Source organism: Sesamum indicum, linkage group LG3 (assembly GCF_000512975.1).
Source record: "Sesamum indicum cultivar Zhongzhi No. 13 linkage group LG3, S_indicum_v1.0, whole genome shotgun sequence".
Lineage (NCBI taxonomy): Eukaryota > Viridiplantae > Streptophyta > Magnoliopsida > Lamiales > Pedaliaceae > Sesamum > Sesamum indicum.
Genome location: NC_026147.1, coordinates 8,174,066 through 8,194,648, shown reverse-complemented (window position 1 = coordinate 8,194,648; position 20,583 = coordinate 8,174,066). Strand labels below are relative to the sequence as shown.

At 37.2% G+C, this 20,583-nt stretch overlaps 3 protein-coding genes across 4 annotated transcripts; 1 reads left to right on the top strand and 2 right to left on the bottom strand.

Moving 5' to 3' along the window:
- Nucleotides 2,089–4,650, top strand: LOC105157662 (protein JINGUBANG-like). Its single transcript, XM_020692428.1, has one exon. The coding sequence runs from the start codon at nt 2,883–2,885 to the stop codon at nt 4,164–4,166; it is 1,284 nt and encodes a 427-aa protein (XP_020548087.1). The 5' UTR covers nt 2,089–2,882; the 3' UTR covers nt 4,167–4,650.
- On the bottom strand, nt 5,993–13,485 carry LOC105157660. Of its 2 annotated transcripts, XM_011074091.2 has the most exons (14): nt 13,375–13,485; nt 13,236–13,302; nt 12,982–13,123; nt 11,577–11,791; nt 10,981–11,018; nt 10,834–10,913; nt 9,837–9,904; nt 8,426–8,852; nt 7,849–7,961; nt 7,707–7,772; nt 7,177–7,267; nt 6,979–7,046; nt 6,536–6,573; nt 5,993–6,382 (listed from the first exon to the last, which is right to left on the bottom strand). In XM_011074091.2, exons 1-14 carry the CDS (start codon nt 13,398–13,400, stop codon nt 6,196–6,198), a joined length of 1,626 nt encoding a protein of 541 aa, XP_011072393.1. In that variant the 5' UTR covers nt 13,401–13,485; the 3' UTR covers nt 5,993–6,195. The 2 variants fall into 2 exon arrangements, with proteins under 2 accessions (XP_011072393.1, XP_020548468.1); XM_020692809.1 differs by lacking the exon at nt 13,236–13,302 and having other exon boundaries at nt 13,375–13,430.
- On the bottom strand, nt 14,572–16,846 carry LOC105157659 (protein JINGUBANG-like). Its single transcript, XM_011074090.2, has 2 exons — nt 16,131–16,846; nt 14,572–15,451 (listed from the first exon to the last, which is right to left on the bottom strand). Exons 1-2 carry the CDS (start codon nt 16,707–16,709, stop codon nt 14,726–14,728), a joined length of 1,305 nt encoding a protein of 434 aa, XP_011072392.1. The 5' UTR covers nt 16,710–16,846; the 3' UTR covers nt 14,572–14,725.

Genomic DNA, 20,583 nt, shown 5'->3' with positions numbered 1-20,583 from the left:
GTTTTAAATATAAAATAATAAAAAAATGAGGATAGGTGAAATAATTAATTCATAAGGAATAGTATTCCAAAAAATATTTTTAAAAAAAATTAAAAAATATATTGATGTGCATAAAAATAAGTTGGCCCAAAAAAAAAAGGGAGGAGATTGGGGGTACCCTGACTTGGACCATAGTTAAAGCCTTCGGTCCAAAAGATCTGCACGCGTGGTAACCCATTCTCCCACGTGACACATCATCAACTTAGGTACTAGTAGCCACCTCGGACTATATCAGCCCTAGCAAGGAGGACCTCCATGGCGGTTGGGATTCCTCATAGGCGAGGGATCTCCCAGGACAAAGAGGACTCCTACTAAAGAACTCCTAACTACATATAAGAATGATTTATCCCTTATCTCAACTATTTTTTGCAAGATTTCCGGGAGTGGGATACACCACCTGCAAACGGGCTCATTCCCCCTATAAATACAGGTTAAGTCCTTCATATGGGGGATACCTCTCTCACGGCTCTCATACTCTTCAAACACGCTACAAGCACAATAGCACTGTAAGAGACATTACACTAACATAATTAACACCCTTTTTGAGGAATGTACTTATATATGATTTTATAAAACACAAAATATGTACGAGTAATTTAGTCTAATCTCAAAATGTGGTAATGTAATTCACTCTTTTAAATATATCAAAATTTGAGTGTCTAATTTCTTAAAATGTTGTGACGAGGGTTTAGATACAAAACACTTGGGCCCTAATGGAACAATACCCAAACAAATTAATAATGTAATTCTGTTTGACCCAATGCACATTGGGTCTAATCCAAAAATGGTCCTCCATGCATGCAGTGACACGTAAGCATCATCCAATGTTCCTCAACTCTGATTTTCTTCTCATCTTTAAAACGTGTAAGGATGCTTAATCCGGTTTTACTGTAAAATTTACCTGTACTGGAGCTAGATGTAAATATATATATATGGGGTAAATTACAAAGTAATTTTTTAATGTGTGTGATAATTGAAAACATTAACTATCTCTAACAAATACATTTTAAAATGAGCTATTACAAGAAGGTATTTGTTAGACAGTCATTAATTTTAAGGGTGTATTTGTTATTTTACAAATAATAATAAAGTATTTATAATTATGACAAACTCAAAGAAAGCCCATCTTAATTTATTTTGTATATATTTTTTCATTAGGTGCATTAGCTATAAATGTCGAGGACGGTACACAAACAATTAAAAATGTTTTAAGGTGGAAGTTAATATACATCAATAGATTTAAAGACCGAATTTCCTTTTTACCTACTACAACTCCTCCCACATTTTCAAAAATAAAAATCATAGAGACTATCCCTCAACCAACTCGTGAGGATGCATAAATTCTTGCCATCATATCATCATAGCACAAAAGAAAGCACTCTGCTGTAACTAATTAGAGATAAGAATCAGTGAAATGAATGTATGTGTTATCTACCCTGTTCATTTCTGTAAGAAAATCTAGGCTGACCTAGCAAAATCGGGTAGACTGTAGCCCCGTGAGGTCCTAGTATGGATTTTTCGGAAACTGTCCGAATCATGGTGTACATTGACTTCACGTGATGCGTATAAGGTTGTGGAATTGTAATTTAAATTGTATTTGATAGAATTAATTATATAATAAATATAATATATTTGTAATATAATTGACATATAATTATAAACAAATAATTATTTACATAATAAATATATTACTATTCTATGATTAATTTGATTCGACCAAATCTAATTTGGATAAAATTGATATGTATGTTCCTCTTTTTTCTTTTGAGACTTTGAATATTCTAGTCTTATATTATTTCAATAAGTCGGCAGTAATCAACAATTGTTTTATTTATTAATAGTAGACTATAAAAACAGAAAATAAACAAAGTCCTTCCAGCTGCAATTGGATTGAAAGATCTAAATTTGAAATAACGATTCAGTAAAGGAATTTCGAATGACTTCATATGACAAGAATTTAAAATTTATTGATATTCAAATAAAAGACGAAGGATTTAAAATCCTTTATATATGAAATAATCCAAACAAATTCAAAAAAATTATCGCGAGAAATCTGAAATCCTTTATTCAAACAAATTCAATTAAAATTCTTACGTTCAAATCCATTAATCCAAACCGGTCGTGGAATCCTCCGTTGTGCCAATTCAGATCTCAATTCCTTGAAATAGCTAATCCTAATTTAACCTTTTTTTTTTCTCCCTTTTATATATCAGATAAAATGTTGCCCAAACCAGCTTATGACCTGATGCTGATAAATTGGCATAACTAGAATTCAAAGCTGAATAAATATTCACAAGCACTTTTCACCACTGCAAGATGTCAAATTTACTAGACTAGTTCAGTACTTCCCTTCAAGTGGAAGTGCTCAGGCCTGAAGTCATCACAAGTCTGAATCTGTACAACAAAGAAACAATGGGTCCAATGTAGTTTAAGTGGCGAGACAAAAAAGGTAGATCAGACCATTAAACCCCAAAAACTAACACAATGGCACTGCCATCTAAATGCAGTAACTGCGATCAACTACCTTAACATGTGCCCACAATTATTAGAACTACCAAAGAACAGCAATTAACTACAAAAACTACGGTATTTAATAGTTGGACCACCTAAAGAGGCTATGCTGTTGTGCTGATAAAAATTACAAGAAAAGCACCTTGATCAATACAAAACATCGTAGCTCGTTGGAAATTGATGCATTGTACTATATATCTGAAGGACTTTCGAGCTACTGTCTGCGAAAGTTAAACTTCTATTATCTCAGACAAGTTCTCAAGTACTCTAAATACCAATTTGTCCCAGTCACATCAATTTACCTCATTCTTTTGTCATTCTAACTCTATTCGATGGAGTTCAGGGGTGAAGAGAACCCCTGGAAGTTTGTGGATGGAGAAAGAAGCGATGTAAACTTACCTAGAGGACTTTCGTTTGACGATAATGAAGGTGATTCTCAGCCCACCTCACCAAGAACATCTTGTGCATCTGCAGCATCATTCCCTGTTTGGGGGATGAGTCCTGAGACACCATGGCCCCGGTCTCCCATTCACGCCTCTTCACCCCGACCTCTTCAATATCATTGCCTAGCATCATTTCATCGCAATGAAGGTAACATTTATTCTATAGCAGTCACAAAAGACTTCCTTTTTGCAGGGTCATCTAGCTGTAGGGTCCATGCATGGAAACTCCCAGATTGCATAGAAATGGGTTATATCAAAGCTACAACAGGCGAAATTCAAGCGCTCTTAGCTTGTGGAAAACTGCTTTTCACTACACATGGTGACTGCAGAATCCGTGCATGGGAAATGCCACCAACAGAAAACTCTATTCCAAAAAAGAAGATGACTTTGCCTCAAAGAAGATCATTCTTCTCATACCCTAAGAAGAACAAGCATCAGCATAAAGACTGTATCTCATGTCTAGCATATGACAAGAGGGAGAAGCTTTTATTTACAGGCTCATGGGATCAAACAGTTAAGGTGTGGAAAATCTCAGAAAAACGATGCATCGACTCATTTGAGGCTCATGAAGGTTGTGTTAGTGCAATTGTGATCAACCAAGATGATGGGTGTGTTTTCACCTCCTCGTCTGACGGCACAATCAAAATATGGAGAAGGGTTTCAAGAGAAAGCTCATATATTCTTATGATGATACTTAAGTTTCAACCATCTCCAATCAATGCGTTGGCTTTAAGCCAGTCTCCTAGTGTTTCCTTCCTGTATTCAGGATCATCAGATGGACTGATAAACTTTTGGGAGAAGGAAACAGGTTCAGGTAGATACAATCATGGGGGATCCTTACAGGGTCATCATTTTGCAGTTCTTTGTTTAGTGACAATAGATGATCTACTCCTAAGTGGTTCGGAGGATGCAACTATACGGATATGGAAGCGAGATGATGCTAAGTACTACTCCCATTCAAGTCTTGTAGTGATTGATGGTCATCATGGGCCAGTGAAATGTTTAGCTGCTGCTATGGAAACCAATGAAAGTGTTAAGGGCTTGTTAGTCTATAGTGCCAGTCTAGATCAAACTCTTAAGGTGTGGCAAGTCAAAGTTAACCCAGCGCACAAAACGAACTGGGATAGATCCAAAGATGAAAACAGCAGTCAGAAATTACAGAGTGCAAAGTGAGACCAGTGTAATCACCTTTATGGGTATCGAAGAAGATTGCGTTAGTGATCCCCAACCAAGACTTGAAATAATAGAATGAGCAGAAAGCCAACAATTTTGTGTAGCATACTCCTGCTCGAATCTGTTTATGGATGCATGCCTCTGAATAAAGCAGCAATAAACAATATTGAGCAATTTTTAGTTAATACATCATCTTGAACAATTATCATACTCTCTATTTAAATTTTCTCAAGCATTTGCGGGTTAAAATAGATGCGGGTACCAATGAGTTTTTGTTGGTGGTACCTGCACCATCTTCAAGTCTTCTTAATCTAACAGATAGGTGTCATCTGCATGACCATTCATCTGAACAAAATCTGTACTTTCTGCATAATCCGTGGGACTTCAGAACAATATCCACCACCCAAACAAAAGCAACTCCTAGAATATCCTTTCCAAGTAAATCCAAGACTTAACAACTGCCTTTGTTCGGGGCCTTGACCTCTACCACTGTAAGACACTAAAGGTTAAAGAAGCATCTTACACACATGGACAACTTCAAAATACAAAGTTGGCCATGGAAGTGCTGTTATATGTCTATTTTGTAGTATCACCCAGCAGCCAGCATCTCAAAAGTTATGACTTTTTCAGTAAGTTATTCACATGACTGCGGTCGGAGTGTAAGTCCCAAGACGTAGGGCGTATGCCCAGCAAATTTTCATTGTATAACATACTAAAACTAAGAAAGTTCTAAATTGATAAATTTATGATAATAGAAAATTTAATTTTGTAATAAGATAGAGATTGTAAATAGTTTTAAACAAAATAAAGGCATGACAATACAAGACTAGAAGATAGTTATAGAAGAGGAAAGTAAAACTTTTGGAGAAGCATAGAAGAGATAAATTATTGAATAGAGTTTCTTCTTTTAGCTTTTCTCTAATTTATATCTTGGTTCAGTAAATTTGGAATTAAAAGGTTGTTCATCAGAAGGTGATTAAGACCTTAAAGCTGAAAACAGAATTAGTTTTCTTAATTTTTTTGGGGAACACAGGTAATGACTTTGGAGCACCTGGGGCACTAAGGCATAACTCCCAAGTGCCCGTATATAGATCCTCGATGCATGGATGTCCGCCCCACAGGACAAAGGCTAGCCTGCAGTGACTTAAGGCATTTCCGGAATGCTGGCACCATCCTACTGTTGCCTTTTAAAACCTTTCACCTACAATGTATATTGATGGTTGTGATAGAATAGTGCAGTAATACTGCTGACAGCCACTGAAAGAGAGAAATTCATTTCTTTTCCTCTGTACCCTTCGAACAGGAAGGCAGTTTCTCATCCCAAACTTTGGGGGGCACATCAGTATTTCCAGCAAATTTAAACTATAAATATCTAAATGTTATATTTTACTTAACCGGTGTATTAGCCATTGTTGAAATGCCTATTGCCGATCCCTAAATACACCCTTTTTGTATCCCTCAAGGCCCCAGGAAAGCCAAAGAGAAAGAAAATGCATCATCCCTGGTGAGGCATTAACTATAATAAATGAGGAACTAGTAACAAATCAAGTAATTGTAGACCAAGATGATCATTAATTACATAGGTACAATACCACTAATGCAGCTGAAACCATAACCATTATGCTAAACACTATGAGTGAGCTAGATATAATCCTTTTCATCTTATAGCTTCATCTAATCCATATGCAACTGACGGAACATTCAGATGCTCTTACAGTTTGAAGTTGGTACCTGGCAAGACTGCTTATCGCTAAGTAATAAACCAAGTATATGAGACTGCTTCTGACTAAATATACAAGACTACAAATGGACATTTGGCCAATAAATTATCAACACTTGATAAGTGAATTCATTCTTTCTCATTTGAAACATTTTCCATATAAATCTGTCTTGTCCATGAAAATTCTTCATTGCCAAAGAAGCATGTGCAACATAACAAACAACTATCAGGGACACAGAAGTCTACAAATCCTTCTTATTGTTCCTACTAAAAAAAATTACGAGTGGTCAAACCTTCAAAGAAATTAACTCAATCTACTTGCATGTTGTCGGGAAAGGGAATTGAAGCACAGCAGTGGTAGTAGCCATTCTCATCGAACACAAACCTTTGAGAAAGATGAGCTTCACGAATAAGATATTCGCCCCATTCTTCAGAACCATATAGATCAAAAATGCCTCTGGCATCAAATGAGTCGAGCTTTCTTGTTTTCTTCTTCCTAAAACATGCATTTAATATCAATTAGATGACCAGAAAGAGAAATGAAGCCAAACTGGCAGACTTGTCAACAGGTGAAAGATTTAAATTGCTTCAGCTAGTGACATAACTAAGCACATCAAAATATAAATACACAAAAGAATAGGAGTTACACCTTTTTCTGTGGCGTGCATTCATAAGTGTGGCATGCAACTGCATTCAAGGGGAAGATAGCCAATCATCAGAACTTAAACGGGAACATGCATGCAAAACAGAGCAGTTAATTTTAAAGTGCGACCAGTAAGTGGACAGAACTTAGCAACTGCGAGATGAACAAATGTCAACACTTTCTGAATTTGCAGAAAAAGGTATGACCACAATAAAAATATACAAACATAACATAGTTCAGGATGATTGACTCTGTAATAGTTCCAGTTGGGTTGGTGTAAGGGTAGCAGAGAGAGAGATTGAGTATATTCTGCATCAAATATAATGGAGATGCTTCTAAATATATAAACTGATGCACTGTCAACATGGTAAAATATCCCAAGTGAAGTAGTACGAAAATGGTATTCCCCTCGTCATGATGAATGACCATAATAAGATAAAAAAGAATACCTTCAGTTTCTGTTGAGCATCTTTTTCATTGACCAAGCCAGCCTCAACAAATGCATCGATAATAACTTCTACGGACGTTCAAGGTAAGCAAAAGCAATTATCCAAGTCACCAACATTTAAAAAGACCAAGCACCCCTTGTTCATCTAAAAATTTTAAGTTAGCATTGAAGTAAGACAGATGCTAAAAAGAAAGGATACGACAGGCACGCAAGAGGCGCCCCTCGCTACCAATTTCTTCTATAGGAGCATAAACTACACGAGCCTTGGCCAAAGAACCTCTCATGCAGTCCTGCAACAAGGATGAGAATCAAAACCTTAGAAGAGCACTAAGGCCCTAATACCTCTCTCACAAAAGAACATGTAAAATAGAGTGGCCACAAACACTCATTACTAAATCCACTTGCAGTCGCATCTCTATTTCAGCACTATGTACTTAACACTAATTTCTCTTATCCATATACGCAGTCCATTTGTTTATGCTCATGTTCATGTATGTGTATGTCTGCGCGAAATATATGTTCACAAGAATAGGGCAACAAAGAAAATGTAGCAATGTGAACAAACACTACGAGTAGCAATTTTTGTTTCATAAAAATTCCATAATGCTTGTGGAACATCATAAAGATATTCCCAGATCTAAAAACAAAATTTCAAGCAAGAGTAACCATTAAAAGAATGAAATAAACGACGTGTTGCATACTAAAAATTTAACCAAGAAGAAACCTTACCAGTCCCTTCAGTCTTATCGCAACTGGACGATTTTCTAGAGCTTCAACAACTTTTGATGATACACTCTAGAAGGCAGGAATGGTGTTATTGTGAATATTAATCAACAGTCGGCTGTATATGATTTGATTAAAAGAAATTTACCTGCAAAACCTCTGCAGCTGCTTTAACTCGTTCCTTATTCCACAACTTCAGCATGAGAACAGTTAAGTGAAAGGTTTTTGGTTTGATGAATATGGACCTTTCAATCCCTGACTCTGCATGTAAAAGATGAGCTGACCAATTTGGAGGAAGAATAACAGGAAGACAGAGTTCTTTGGTACATCACAGTCGAGGAAGTTTGATACTGAGATTATGTACTTTCTATGATTCTCACTCCAAAAATGGAAACAGGGAAAATGCCTTACATGCTAATTAGAACAATTAAGGGAACTGATCAGAGTGGTCAGCAAGCTACAAAGCAACAGGAATCAATTGCAGGGTTGTAAAATTATAAGGGATGTTAGACTGTTCTTAACCACGTATTTGGCAGAATATGCAGACCAATACAGGGGCAATTTTCTTTTATTTCCTTGAAAGGCCATAATGGAGCCATTTAACATTAACATAGTTAAAACATATAAATATTTTAAATTTAAGCGAGTTCCGGGGTTGGGAGTGCCATGTGAGGGGTAAAAGCAAAAGGAAAACAGATCTGGTCAAACATATAGATTTTCCACACCTTTTGTCTTAGAAGAACTGGTCTCTTGGGCAGGACCTCTCGACTCTTTTGGACGGTAACTTACCAGAGGAATATTGGTTAAATTTACTTTAACAGGTCTATCGGCATCTTCAGCTTTGAGTTCAACAGTAACTAGGGGAGCATCAGTTGGGTGCTGATCGCTCATTATATTTACTTTAACATGAGCATCAGCTTCTTCAGCTTTCAGTTCAACAGAAACTTTGGAAGCTTCAATCGGGTGCTGGTCATCCTCTCCCTCATCTGAAGTCTCCCCACCTGTATCACTATCCAGATTCTTATCTTTATCTGATGCTGCGATTCCAAGTATTGTATTCTGAAAATTGACAAGTTTGTCAACCAGCCCAGGATGAATAGCCAAGGGAAGTGAAACAAAGTGAGAATAGTCAAAAGTTCGACTATTAACTGCCTGTTGGAAACACAAGCATATGTTAAAACAATATTACAATTAATGAAAATAAATAAGGACTTATTCCAATAAACAACCTAATCAAATCTGTAAAGGTAAGACTTACAGGTTCTAGCAAATAGAAAATGGTGTTGCTCATTTTATTTTACTTGGACTTCTTAACAAGAATACTTTATAGTCAAGCATCTTTATGTGATACTTGAAAGCATTTATGCCAGACGCAAATGCTCAGGATCTGCGGAAATATTTGACAGCTTCCAGCCCCGACCATAAATCGTACTGTTTAATGTTTTTTCCTGAGACATCTTTATTTCTAGAATGAGAGTGTCAGCAGATCTTATGGTGTTCCCACCGAGCAGATTCTTCTTTCACAATTAGACCATATGATTATACTTCTCTTAAATATCAGTCCTAGCAGTAGTTCAGTTTATGAACAGGCAAAAGCAATATATCACATTTATCAAGTAGACATCATACTAGTGAAAACTTCAGTCAGTACGAGTAAATCAAGAAAAGTTATTTTGGTCAATATTAGAAAGACAAATTTTGTCTAACATAGTTGGAGCCCTTGTCCAAAATAAGCTGGTTGAAATAGTACTGTTTAACTACGTACATGCCTAAAATGATAACAGAAGGCACAAACACTGCCTGGAATCCAGTGTTTTAACCATCTTTGTCCCTGCCATATTGATGTGCCCACATATGAAATATCTTCTCAATTAATTTCTACATCTATGAATTAAACAATCTAATTATCCTTGTTGGTTCATTTTTATGCACAACACAGCATTTCATCTTTATCACAAATTTCCCCCCTTGATATAAATGAAATACAATTATGGGAATATTCATGTAAAACCACCTATGGAAGAATGTAGCCATGTAGTGATTAACTATCAGATTATTATAGCCAGTACACCCACACCCACAGAAAGCGGAAAAAAGAACCAAATAGAACAGAAATGACAATTTTAACATCAAAACCTTATCAATAATAGCTTGTATTCTCTCAGACGCTTTAGTAAGACATTCAGCAGAGTTGCCTTCAATGACTGCAATAAAAGATACAATGGTCAGAGAAGTCAATAAGATGTAGGGATGATGCATGGTCAGTTAACTCCACGCGACTAACAATATTTGGTGACTGAAATGACATAGTAAAATAAGAATCAAGTCCAAGAAACGATAAGAGGAATATACTCAGGAATGCATTCGCACAAGAATAAATGCATACCAAGACAATATTCCATCACAATTTGGAAGAAGAATATTTGAACATAGAGGATGTGGTAAAGGTTAATTAGCAGAATACACTTCTACGGATAATAACAGTAAAGTTGTCCATGATCAACCATAGAATAAACAATTACTTGTGGGCCTTTTGACTCTAAGGTTGTCAGTTATCAAGATAGATCTTTTCAACAGCACAAAAGAAATGAGAACTACTTACCAGATTTTCATTTTCAAATTTACAATCAACAAGTACATAAAGAAAATAACATTAATAACTTGAGTTCCAACTAGACATTCCATTCATGTAGTTAAAATGCAGCGACACTGCGCAGGACAATCACTAATCTGAAATATACTGTCAAAAACTGCGCAGAGATTTTTATAGAGATTCCACATCTAAGATTGACAAAGAGCATAGTAGGTAGATCAATTGGCTAATGAAATAATTCGAAGAGGGAGTGAAAAAAAATGTGAATCAGGTTATTATGAAGTATGGACATCTAGGATGTTGTAAAGGTGCAAAATCCATACAACTACTAGGGAAGACAGAGAACGCCCTGACCAAGCAGCACACTGTCAGTAATCATGATTTAAGCTATCATGGTATAGAAATCTACAAAGAATCTTGCAATGAAATTCAAACTTAACAACACTAAGAAATGTTTTATATTTATTGACTTATACTTTTCTGAAGAGAAACTTAATTTGCAGGAGCTAAATATAATGTGTCCAGAAACAAGAAACTCACTGATAGAATCCTCTTTTTTAGATGATGGAAATATAATTTTAACCCCAGCCTCCTTCTCAATTTCCTCCTGAGTGCCTCCCCTGTTCAAAATGTATGATATATATCACCAGCTAATATATACACAAAGAGTATACATAAAGGGCATACCCTTTTCCTTTAATGAATCGCATTAAGGATCCTCCTATCTGCAAACATACACAAGATGAGATAGAAGAGAATATCCATTAATGGAGAACCAATGATACATGGACACAAAATATTAAGTTAATCATAATATATAGGACTGATATTTCAGCTTGAAGGGTCATACTATAGTTCAATATATAACTAATTATAGTGCTTGGAGTACTAATTTGTAGGCCATAATATAGCCTCCTTGCATAGGACTCATAACATACTATTTTCATAAACTTACTAATTTCTCTTCAAGTTCATTCGCATACATTTTACTCCGACAACGGAAGAGGGACAGGAAGAAGAATCTCTCAGTCACCTCATAATGCAAACATTTCCAGGAAGCTAATCTTATAATAGAATGTTAAGCTGTAGAATTTATTTCTACAAATGCCACTATAGATAGACTCACTTCCCTTATTATATAATGTAAGTGACTCAAAAATAGGAATTTAAACTAGTCAAGAAGAAATCAAATACATATAGAGAGAGAATTCATGAGACCCACACAAGAAATCAGATAAACATGTAAATAATTGTAACTCTCAAATATGTAACAAAAACCTCACCTCCATTGATACTGAATGTTTCTCAGAGGTCATAATCTTTCCATCTAAAGATATATCATCATTGCTACTTTCTATTTGAGGACATGGATCTGGGCCTACTGCCTCATTTAAAGCCTTAGAGTTGGTATTTTCACTTATTGATGTTGAAACAGTTGAAGAGATAGCATAGTGTACTTCCTCCACTGTATTTTGTAGCTTCACCTTTTCACCATCACCTGAAAGCATGAACTTTTTATGCCTTCCACCAATCATCAACAAATTGATGTTAATCCAATAATCTTGAAGTAGTCATTGCTTGAATCACTACTGATTCAAGAATTGTCAGACTAAATAAGTTGTAGAAACCCAACAAAGATATGTAATACTATTGACAGAGCACTTTCAGATTAGCATGGCTAAGAACCATAATGTACACACTAAACGATATGTGCATTCTTTCAACGACAAAAGCCATCTAACAATCCCATGCTCTAGTTCAAATTGTTTTTTGTATAAACAGTCTCCATGATTTTTGCGAAGTACCGGCTTTCGGAAATTAGAGATAGCATTTCCTGTACAGTTTTAGAATATATTCTCATTATTCCAAGTCCTTCAGATTCACTTTTAGAGAAATAGAAAATGTTCTGATTTTTTAGTGCAGTACTTAATAATGAGCAGTGATCGAATTAGGAATATATCTTTGGGAACAAAGTCAAATATAAAAGATTTTTCATGGTGAACCTAGATAAATACATAAAGTAGTACATAGTTATAATTTAAATGAGAAACATAAAATAATTTATGCAGTTAAACAGCTAACCTGTAGAAGTCCTACCGATCTGAATTTTAACAAGTTTGAGAAAAAAAAATTGATTCCATATGAAGCAATTTGCACAAACTCCAACATTGTGTACAAGATATATTTAAGTGTATACAAGACATGATTCATCAAATAAATATCAATTAGATTGGCTTCAGAAAATTTTCAATGATTTTATATGTTATTAACAATATCACTGATTGATCAAACTAATTGACCTATGTTTATACAACCAAACTAAATGACCAGAATAAGCATTAAATACAACTACAAAATTTCAGAGTTCAGCAGTTGCTTATATAAATATACAATACTAGTAACAATTTTAGTATTAGTAGTACATGATTTCTGTATAAACGTGAGTTTGTTGTTAAAGAGGGTATGGGACATGGACCATGCCAGCCCCCTCTATTTCCATCACTGATAACAGACACTGATACTGCAGATTATTGTATCTTCTTTCAGCAATATTCACAAAAATCAGTATAGTCAGAGCATAATCCTATTCCAGAACACTTGATAATTATTACTTCACTTACTACGACAGTAGCAACTACGAAGTAGTGCAAAAAGCAAAAGTAGACATAAAACAAAAGATTATATTACCCTCAGAGCAAGTAGATTGAGTAGACACTGGTCTCCATGCTTGCGTTACAACTTTTCGCTTTCTCCGATCAATATGAACTTGCTTTCCCTTTCGAATATCCATTTTCAGATCAAAGCTCAAACCATGGCAAAATTTATATTTCTGCAACACGAATTTTGGAAAATAACAATCAAACTCAGACTTAAATTAAAAACACCTAAAAAATTGATTCGAAAATGCTCTACTCAACAAATTTAATCTCAAATCCCCGAACCTGAAAGTACAGCGAGAACTTTGATTTCACACATATGTTTGTACTCTTCCAAGCTCGAAAGTTAGCTCTGCATAAGCAAATATGAATAGCATAGAACAGAGAAAACAACAGAAGACAACTCTAAATTACTGCGAAGTACCTGATGAGAGAGCTACAGGCCAACATTCGCGAGTCTCCGCCTCCGCCGGCAGCTATGGCTGCTGCAAATATATACGTTAATCAGTTGAGTTATTTCGCTTTTGTTTTTTTTTTTTTTGGTTTTTCTCGAAATGGAAGAAGGAAAATATGAATTGGGCTAAAAAAAGCCCATGTTATTGGGCTTCGTAGGCCCATTATAGATAATGATAGGACAAACCCGTATCTCTAGGGCCTAGGACAAAATAAGGCTTCAGCCTTGGACTTTTCACTCAAATTACAGTGAGCAATTGAATTACAGAAATTTTTTATTCAAATCAGATTTAAGTTCGATATAATTCAAGAAAAATCGGGGAAGGAAAAGAACAATGGTTTAAAATAAAATTATTTGGTATCATCAAAATTTTTTAAATATTTTTCTTTATTTGATATTAAAAAAATGTAATTTTATTAGTAAACCATTTTCTCTTCATTTTGAACAAAAAAAATAAAAAAAATTATTATTAAAATAATTTTAAGTTATTAAAAGAATTAAAAATTAAAACTAAAATTTTATTAATAAATACACATCAAAACAAGAATGCAAGTGAAATATAAAAAGAGAATTTCTCTATAGGTGAATTTCATTTATAGTAATTATACAAATTAAATGTGTACCATTTTGTCCTTCTATCCTTATATTTTACCTTTTCTACCTAATTGTGAACAGAAATAAAATTGAGCGTCCGGAGAATTTCATATAGATTTGATTTTATTTATCTTCCATTTAGTATTCTTCTTACCCAAACATGAAGCCTTTTCTTATACATTGATTTTTCTTAACCAGACATTTAGTCTTCTACTGTACGTGATTTGTGAAACTAAACATGTCGAGTTTTCTCAATATTAGAATTATTTTAAAAATTTCATAAAATATAAAACTAAATAAATTTAATTTTTTTCAATTTTAAAAATATTCTAAAAATTACATAAATCAGAAGATTGAAAGTGTTGAACACTTTGTTGAGAATGCATTTCCTTCCCCCCTACAAGCGGACCTATTGAAGCATATGTAGAAAGCAATTTGCGAGTAGACAAGCACGAGAATTGTCAAGAGTCAAGGTTCGGTAGATGACACACAATGTGAAACTATGCAAAACCAGTTATTGATTTGCTTCTGCTCATTTTTCAGAAAGAAAGTAAGGGAGAAAACACCAAAACAAGCTAGAAATCATTTGGTTAGTCATGTTTGAAATCTTACAATAACCATGTTCACTATATATACACCTAATTAAATACCAACCTAAGAAGTTACACTCCCTAATTCCAATCTCTACCCCTACACAACAAGAGTGTTGAACTAGCCTTCGACCACCTTAACTCAACTCGAAGTACTCACGAGTATTTTGTGAAGGCTCTCGAGTTTGGCTTGTGGTGTTTCGTACCCGCCACACTTTAAGCACTCCGTCGAGACTTCCTGTGCATACAGTACAATCCTCCTCAGCACTTTCATCTGTTGCACGTCCCGTGAATGCAGTGATGCACCTAATAGGGCCCCGGTGGCCTTGTAAGACAGCAATGCAGGTGTGGAGCCCATCTAGCTCCCTAATCCAAACTCTACTCGTTGAGTCAGCAGAACCACTTGCCACGTAATTAGCCACACTAGCTAAGCACATCACAGCATGTGTGTGGCCTTGGAGGGCCCCACCATACTGGAGTTGGCCCGAAAACCAACCCTTCAGCCAATAATGCACGTAGCCATCGGTACACCCACCATACAACACTCCACCGTCGGAGGTTAATGCTAGGGTTTTGACAGGGGAGAATTTGGTGGGTAGGGTCACGGTGAGCGAATGTGGCCGAGCCCCACTGCAGAAGTTGCGGCGCCACACTCTCACTGTGGCATCATCGGAGGCAGTGTAGAGCACACCATCGTCGGCCAAGGCGATGGCATTGATCGGCTCCGGGTGGGCTTGGATGGTCTCAATGCATTTAAAGTCGGAAATTCTCCATACTTTTACTGTTTTGTCGAGAGACGCAGAGTATAATATATCGTCGGATGTGTTGAATGCTAGTGATGATATTGGTCCTAAATGTTTCATCTGCAAACCACAATTTTATGTTCACATCAGATAATTGAAGTTGTTAATTTATACAGGTATACTAATTCAATATCGTGTTTATAAAACCAATTAATTTCCTCAAATTAAATTGATAAAATCTTTAAAAATCGGTGATTGTTGTCAAAATAGAACTAGACGACTAATAAATTGAAATTCTTTAATATATACATAATGAGGTGGAATTATTAGAATTACAAATATTAGTTTTAGAGCATAAAATTGAATAAATATTATAGATGATAAATTACGTAACAAATATCATAAATTACTCACAATAAATGAAACCCAAATTGTCAATGAATTAAATGCATGTGACGACCTAACATTTATATTCGTGTCGCTATCCTTTAGTACTATGTAACCCCTTGTTATTACGCATGTAAGTGTGACCAACCAATCATAATTGCAAAGAACGATGAAAAAAAAAATTCTTAACCAATAAGTTTAACCAAATTAAATTGATTACAAACTATAAGTATAATATATTAGTTATATGATTGATTATTTTTTCTAAATTGTACACTGATCATACTACCAAATCAATCACTGAACAAATATATTTCACTTGTCATGGAATTAGTTTAGGTTCGATCAATCCCAACCTTAATTAGAATTTCCCGTGCAAATATTAAGGTCAACAAAAGCGCAAGAAAATTACCGTTTTATCCTTGCCGGCAATGTAACTGCGGACAAAACTCCCGGCCGTCGGCACGGTGGCCACCCTGATGTGCTTGACAACCCCTTCCCACGTGCAACGCCAAACCCTAATCTTGCAATCAGCGTACGCAGCATAAACCCTATCGTTGGACACTTGCAAAGCCACCACCATGCACGCTTTCGTCTTGAGCTGCCCGCATTCGGTGAACTCAGGCAGCTTCCACACGCGGATGGTGTTGCCCTGGGAGCCCGTGTAGACAAGGCCGTTGGCGGCGGCGATGCAGAGGATCTGTCCGTCTTTCTTGAGGACGGAGGAGATGCAGCGGTATGCGGTGGGGTCCAACTCGAGCTTGGAGGTGTCGGGGGTGAAACAAAGGCGAGGGGTGGGGGGCTGCTGCTGGTGGAGGTGGTGGAGGGAGAGGGAGGCGACGGTGGTGGCGCTCAGCCGGGGAGGAAGAAATACAGCGTCGGAGAGCGGTTGTTCTTTGGTGGAAGCGCTTCTAGGGAATTTAACACTGCTTCCTCTCATGGCGAAAGATGGATTAGGAGGACCATCATCCAGGTTTGAAGCCATATCCATTTATATAATAGATATATACGTACAGTGAATATATATATATAGATATGTATATGTTTGAGTGTGTGTGTGTGTGTTGAAGGAAGAAGAAAGGTGAAGGAAATTAGAAGAAGAAATGAGGTAGTTGGATAATTGGTTTGGTGGTGTAGCTCTATGTGTGTGAGGGTGTTAAGTACATTTACACTTGTGGAAACTAATAGGTCTACTCTACCTTGCAATATTAATGACGCATTAAAGCCACGACCCAAAACCGACAGATAGTTGGATATGTTGTAGTAATGAGGTTGACATCAATTCTCTCATTTTTACGTTTTCTTTTATATGTATATATATATATATATATATTAATTGTAGCCGCACACAATCGCCAGCAACTAAAAAACACTGCACGTAATGTGATATTAACAAGGAAAAAAATGTGAAAATAAACAAACATGATGTGGTAGGTGAAAGAAACAAGTCACAAACATGAAGGTGAATAAGAGAAAAAAAAATAAATTATAATTATGAATTTATTAAAAATTAAAGAAATTTATTATTCAAAAGTTGATATGACCAAAAGTTTTTTTTTTTATTTACAATAGTATAGATATATTGACATTATTTTGCATAAAATATGATATTTAATATACAAGTGACAAATTTATAAAATCAAGTATATATTAATCATATCTAAAAGAGATGAACTTGGCAATAATATGAGATATATAGTGAGAGAATTTATCTCTTATTGCTATATGTGTGAGTAAGTTTGAGGGTTAGAAGTGACATGAAAAAGCTACATGCAGGCACTCGCCTGTGCCAATCCGGGCTGGCCCACGGAATTTTAAGTTGTTTTAGGAAAAAACATGTGCTAAAACTACATATTTCAGCCTATCTTTTATTTTTGCAGCCTTGACTTGATAAAATTTGTTAGCAGACATAATCTATCTGTTGAAGAAGTTGTGTAGCCAGATTTCTTGTGCTTTTGGGACTGTTTTCTTTGCTGAAATCTCGAGGCCTCTCCACTCTATAAATAGGCCCCACTTGAGCCTCATCTCACGCACCATCTCTTAGCTCTCTTCTTCTCCCTTTCTGCTTTGCTCGTGTTCTTATTTGTTCTCTTACTGTTCTTTGTTGTTCCAACTCTTTACCACGAGTGCACATATTAGAAAATGAGGTGTGTTAACTTAGGTGAGCAAAGCGGCTTTTATTGTTGCACCTCGATTTTGAAATAGACAATTAATTAAATCCACTTAATGGAGCTGGATTAGGATTAATTAATGTTGTTGGTGAGTGTGTTAATTAAGCGTGACGCATTTAATTCCTTTGTTTGCCTAGCTAACTTTATGAGCTCCATTGAAATAATTAATTAATAAGATGTGTCTATATATATATGTGCACATTATATATCGCATTTATGACATAGTAGCACTTATTTTATGGACCACTCTTTTCACGTCATTATGCCATGCACGCTTTTAAGAGAATTGAATTCCTATAATTATTAGTCTTTCTTCGATGAAAAATAAAAGGAATGAATTAATATTATTAATAAAATACTCCTTATATAGCATGTATACTTAATACATACCAACACAAAATATATGTATTTACAAAGCACCCCTTTGTCCCAAACTAATTGCTCCTTTGCTCCATTCTTCAAGAACATGTTTGATGGGTATATATATATCATCCCTGCAAAAAGACCGAAATGCCCTTCATTAAGGGTATTATAGTCATTTTCGCGATCAGGATCCGCGTGTTTTGTAGCGGGCGGGTTGCAGAGGACCCGACCCGGGTCGCATAGACTGATGGAAGACCCGGATAATGACGACCATTCGATCAGAACGTGAACCAGCAAGATAAGGCCACGTGGCCCAGTACTTGACGTACAACTGTGTTCTATAAATAGACCCCGATACGCCATAAATGAGGTAACTGTTATGCATTAATTGAGATCGAACTTTGAGATCGCATACATTTCACTCGATCAACCTAACTTGAGCGTCGGAGGGTCATTGTCGGGGACGTGCCCGACGAGCTCACGGTTCGTGTTTTATTCTCAGGGGACCAAAAATCTGTTTCGGAAGAGTTAGTCAATCTGCAGTGAGATCGTCTTAGGAGATCGAATATCTCGACCCGGATTAGTTGGCGCCGCCTGTGGGAACATCTGAGAATTCTTTATCATTATGGAAGGTTCATCGAGGAGAAATGCTGCAGAAGAGGAGACACCCAGGAAAGGAACAGGAGCCACCATTCAACTAACTCCCGACGAGTTACAGAAAATGATAGAGGAGGCAAGTCGAAAAGCAATTGTAGAATACGAAAGGAGAACAGCGACCCCCCTAGTCAAGGAAACGGCTAGGAGGCAGTTATTCGAAAATGTGGAGCCATTGAGAGAATCGAGGGTGCAAGGTGAGCAGGAACATCGCAGCAAGCGAGCAGCGTCGTCCGACGCAGGCTCTAGCAATCATGGACGTGCGAGGAGAAGGGAGCCCGTGATATCCCGGGCCGAAGTAGAAAGTGTGGGCAAACAGATACACAGCCTGACCAAACAGATCGACGAACTGAAGAAGCGAGGGGAGATTGTCTCGCAAAACAAGAATTCCCCTTTCTGTAACGATATCCTCATCCAAACAGTCGAGCCGGGGTTCAGGGTACCTGATCTGAGGAGATATGACGGGATGAGAGACCCGCAGGAGCATGTGGCTGCGTTCGAAATGGTGAATCTTTACGGGCAGTCACCCCCGATAATGGCGAAATTGTTTGCGACCACACTCACAGGGAAAGCTCAGGAGTGGTTTACAAATCTGCCTCGCGGAAGTATCGAATCTTATGAACAGCTCGTGCACAAATTCAATTTTCATTTCGCGAGTAAGAAGAAGCAGAAGAGATCCGCCACCCATCTATTCAACATCCGGCAGATGGAGGACGAAACTTTGAAAAATTTCATTGGCCGGTTCAACAACGAAACTTTGGAGGTGCAAGAGCTAAGGATCGATATGCTCGTGAGTATCCTCATTCACGGGCTTAGAAAGAGCTCCTTCGCATCAGCCCTCGCGCGCGACCCGCCCACTGATGTCGAACAACTGATGGCGTTAGCACAGAAGTACATCGACGAAGAGGAGATGAACGCGATGAAAGATTTGGAACGAAGGGAACGAGATTACGTACCCAGGCGTCCTCAGGAGAATAGAGAAGGAGGGCACAAGCAACCGAAAACGGAGAAGCGGAAGGAGCCCAAATACATCCCAAAATACCACAGCTACACTCCCTTGGCTATGTCGAGAGAGAAAGCCCTAATGATGGTTGAAAATGCCGACCTGCTGAAATGGCCCAGGCATACGAGGTACACTCCCTCCAAGAAAACTTCCAACAAATACTGCCGATTCCATCGAGAGAGGGGGCACAACACCGAGGAGTGCTATCAGTTGAGAGATGAGATCGAAAGGCTCGTCAGACAGGGATATTTTAGGGATCGCGTGCCCCCAAATTGCAAAATTGGGGGAGAAAGAAAGAGAAGCAGATCGAGAAGCCGCGATCGAGATAGAAATCCGGGCTCATAAAAAACCGACCGCAGGAGATTCGAGCCGAACACGAAAGAGATGCGCTCGAGCGGCCGGCTCGATCCGAGAAAAGGAATTTGTGCTGAAGGTTGAGGACGAAGAGGCTATCTTGTTCAACAGTTCAGACAGACTGGAGGAGGGTGGAGAACAGAACGACCCGATGGTTGTCAAGCTAGATATTGCGAACTTCACCGTTCACAAAGTGTTGATTGATAGTGGGAGCTCAGCGGACATCATCTTCAAAAACGTGGTGGATCGAATGGGGCTGGAGAACGCGAAGCTCGAACCCGTGAAAACCCCATTAGTCGGCTTCGGGGGGAGCGAAGTGG

Coding starts and splice junctions, on each gene's coding strand:
- LOC105157662 (XM_020692428.1), top strand. CDS start 2,883: ATGGAGTTCAGGGGTGAAGAGAACCCCTGGAAGTTTGTGGATGGAGAA.
- LOC105157660 (XM_011074091.2), bottom strand. CDS start 13,400: ATGTTGGCCTGTAGCTCTCTCATCAG. Junction 9,905..10,833: donor TAAAAAAGAGGATTCTATCA/GTGAGTTTCTTG, acceptor CTTTTATTGCAG/TCATTGAAGGCAACTCTGCT. Junction 6,383..6,535: donor AATGCACGCCACAGAAAAAG/GTGTAACTCCTA, acceptor TGCATGTTTTAG/GAAGAAGAAAACAAGAAAGC.
- LOC105157659 (XM_011074090.2), bottom strand. CDS start 16,709: ATGGATATGGCTTCAAACCTGGATGATGGTCCTCCTAATCCATCTTTC. Junction 15,452..16,130: donor TTGCCGGCAAGGATAAAACG/GTAATTTTCTTG, acceptor TGTGGTTTGCAG/ATGAAACATTTAGGACCAAT.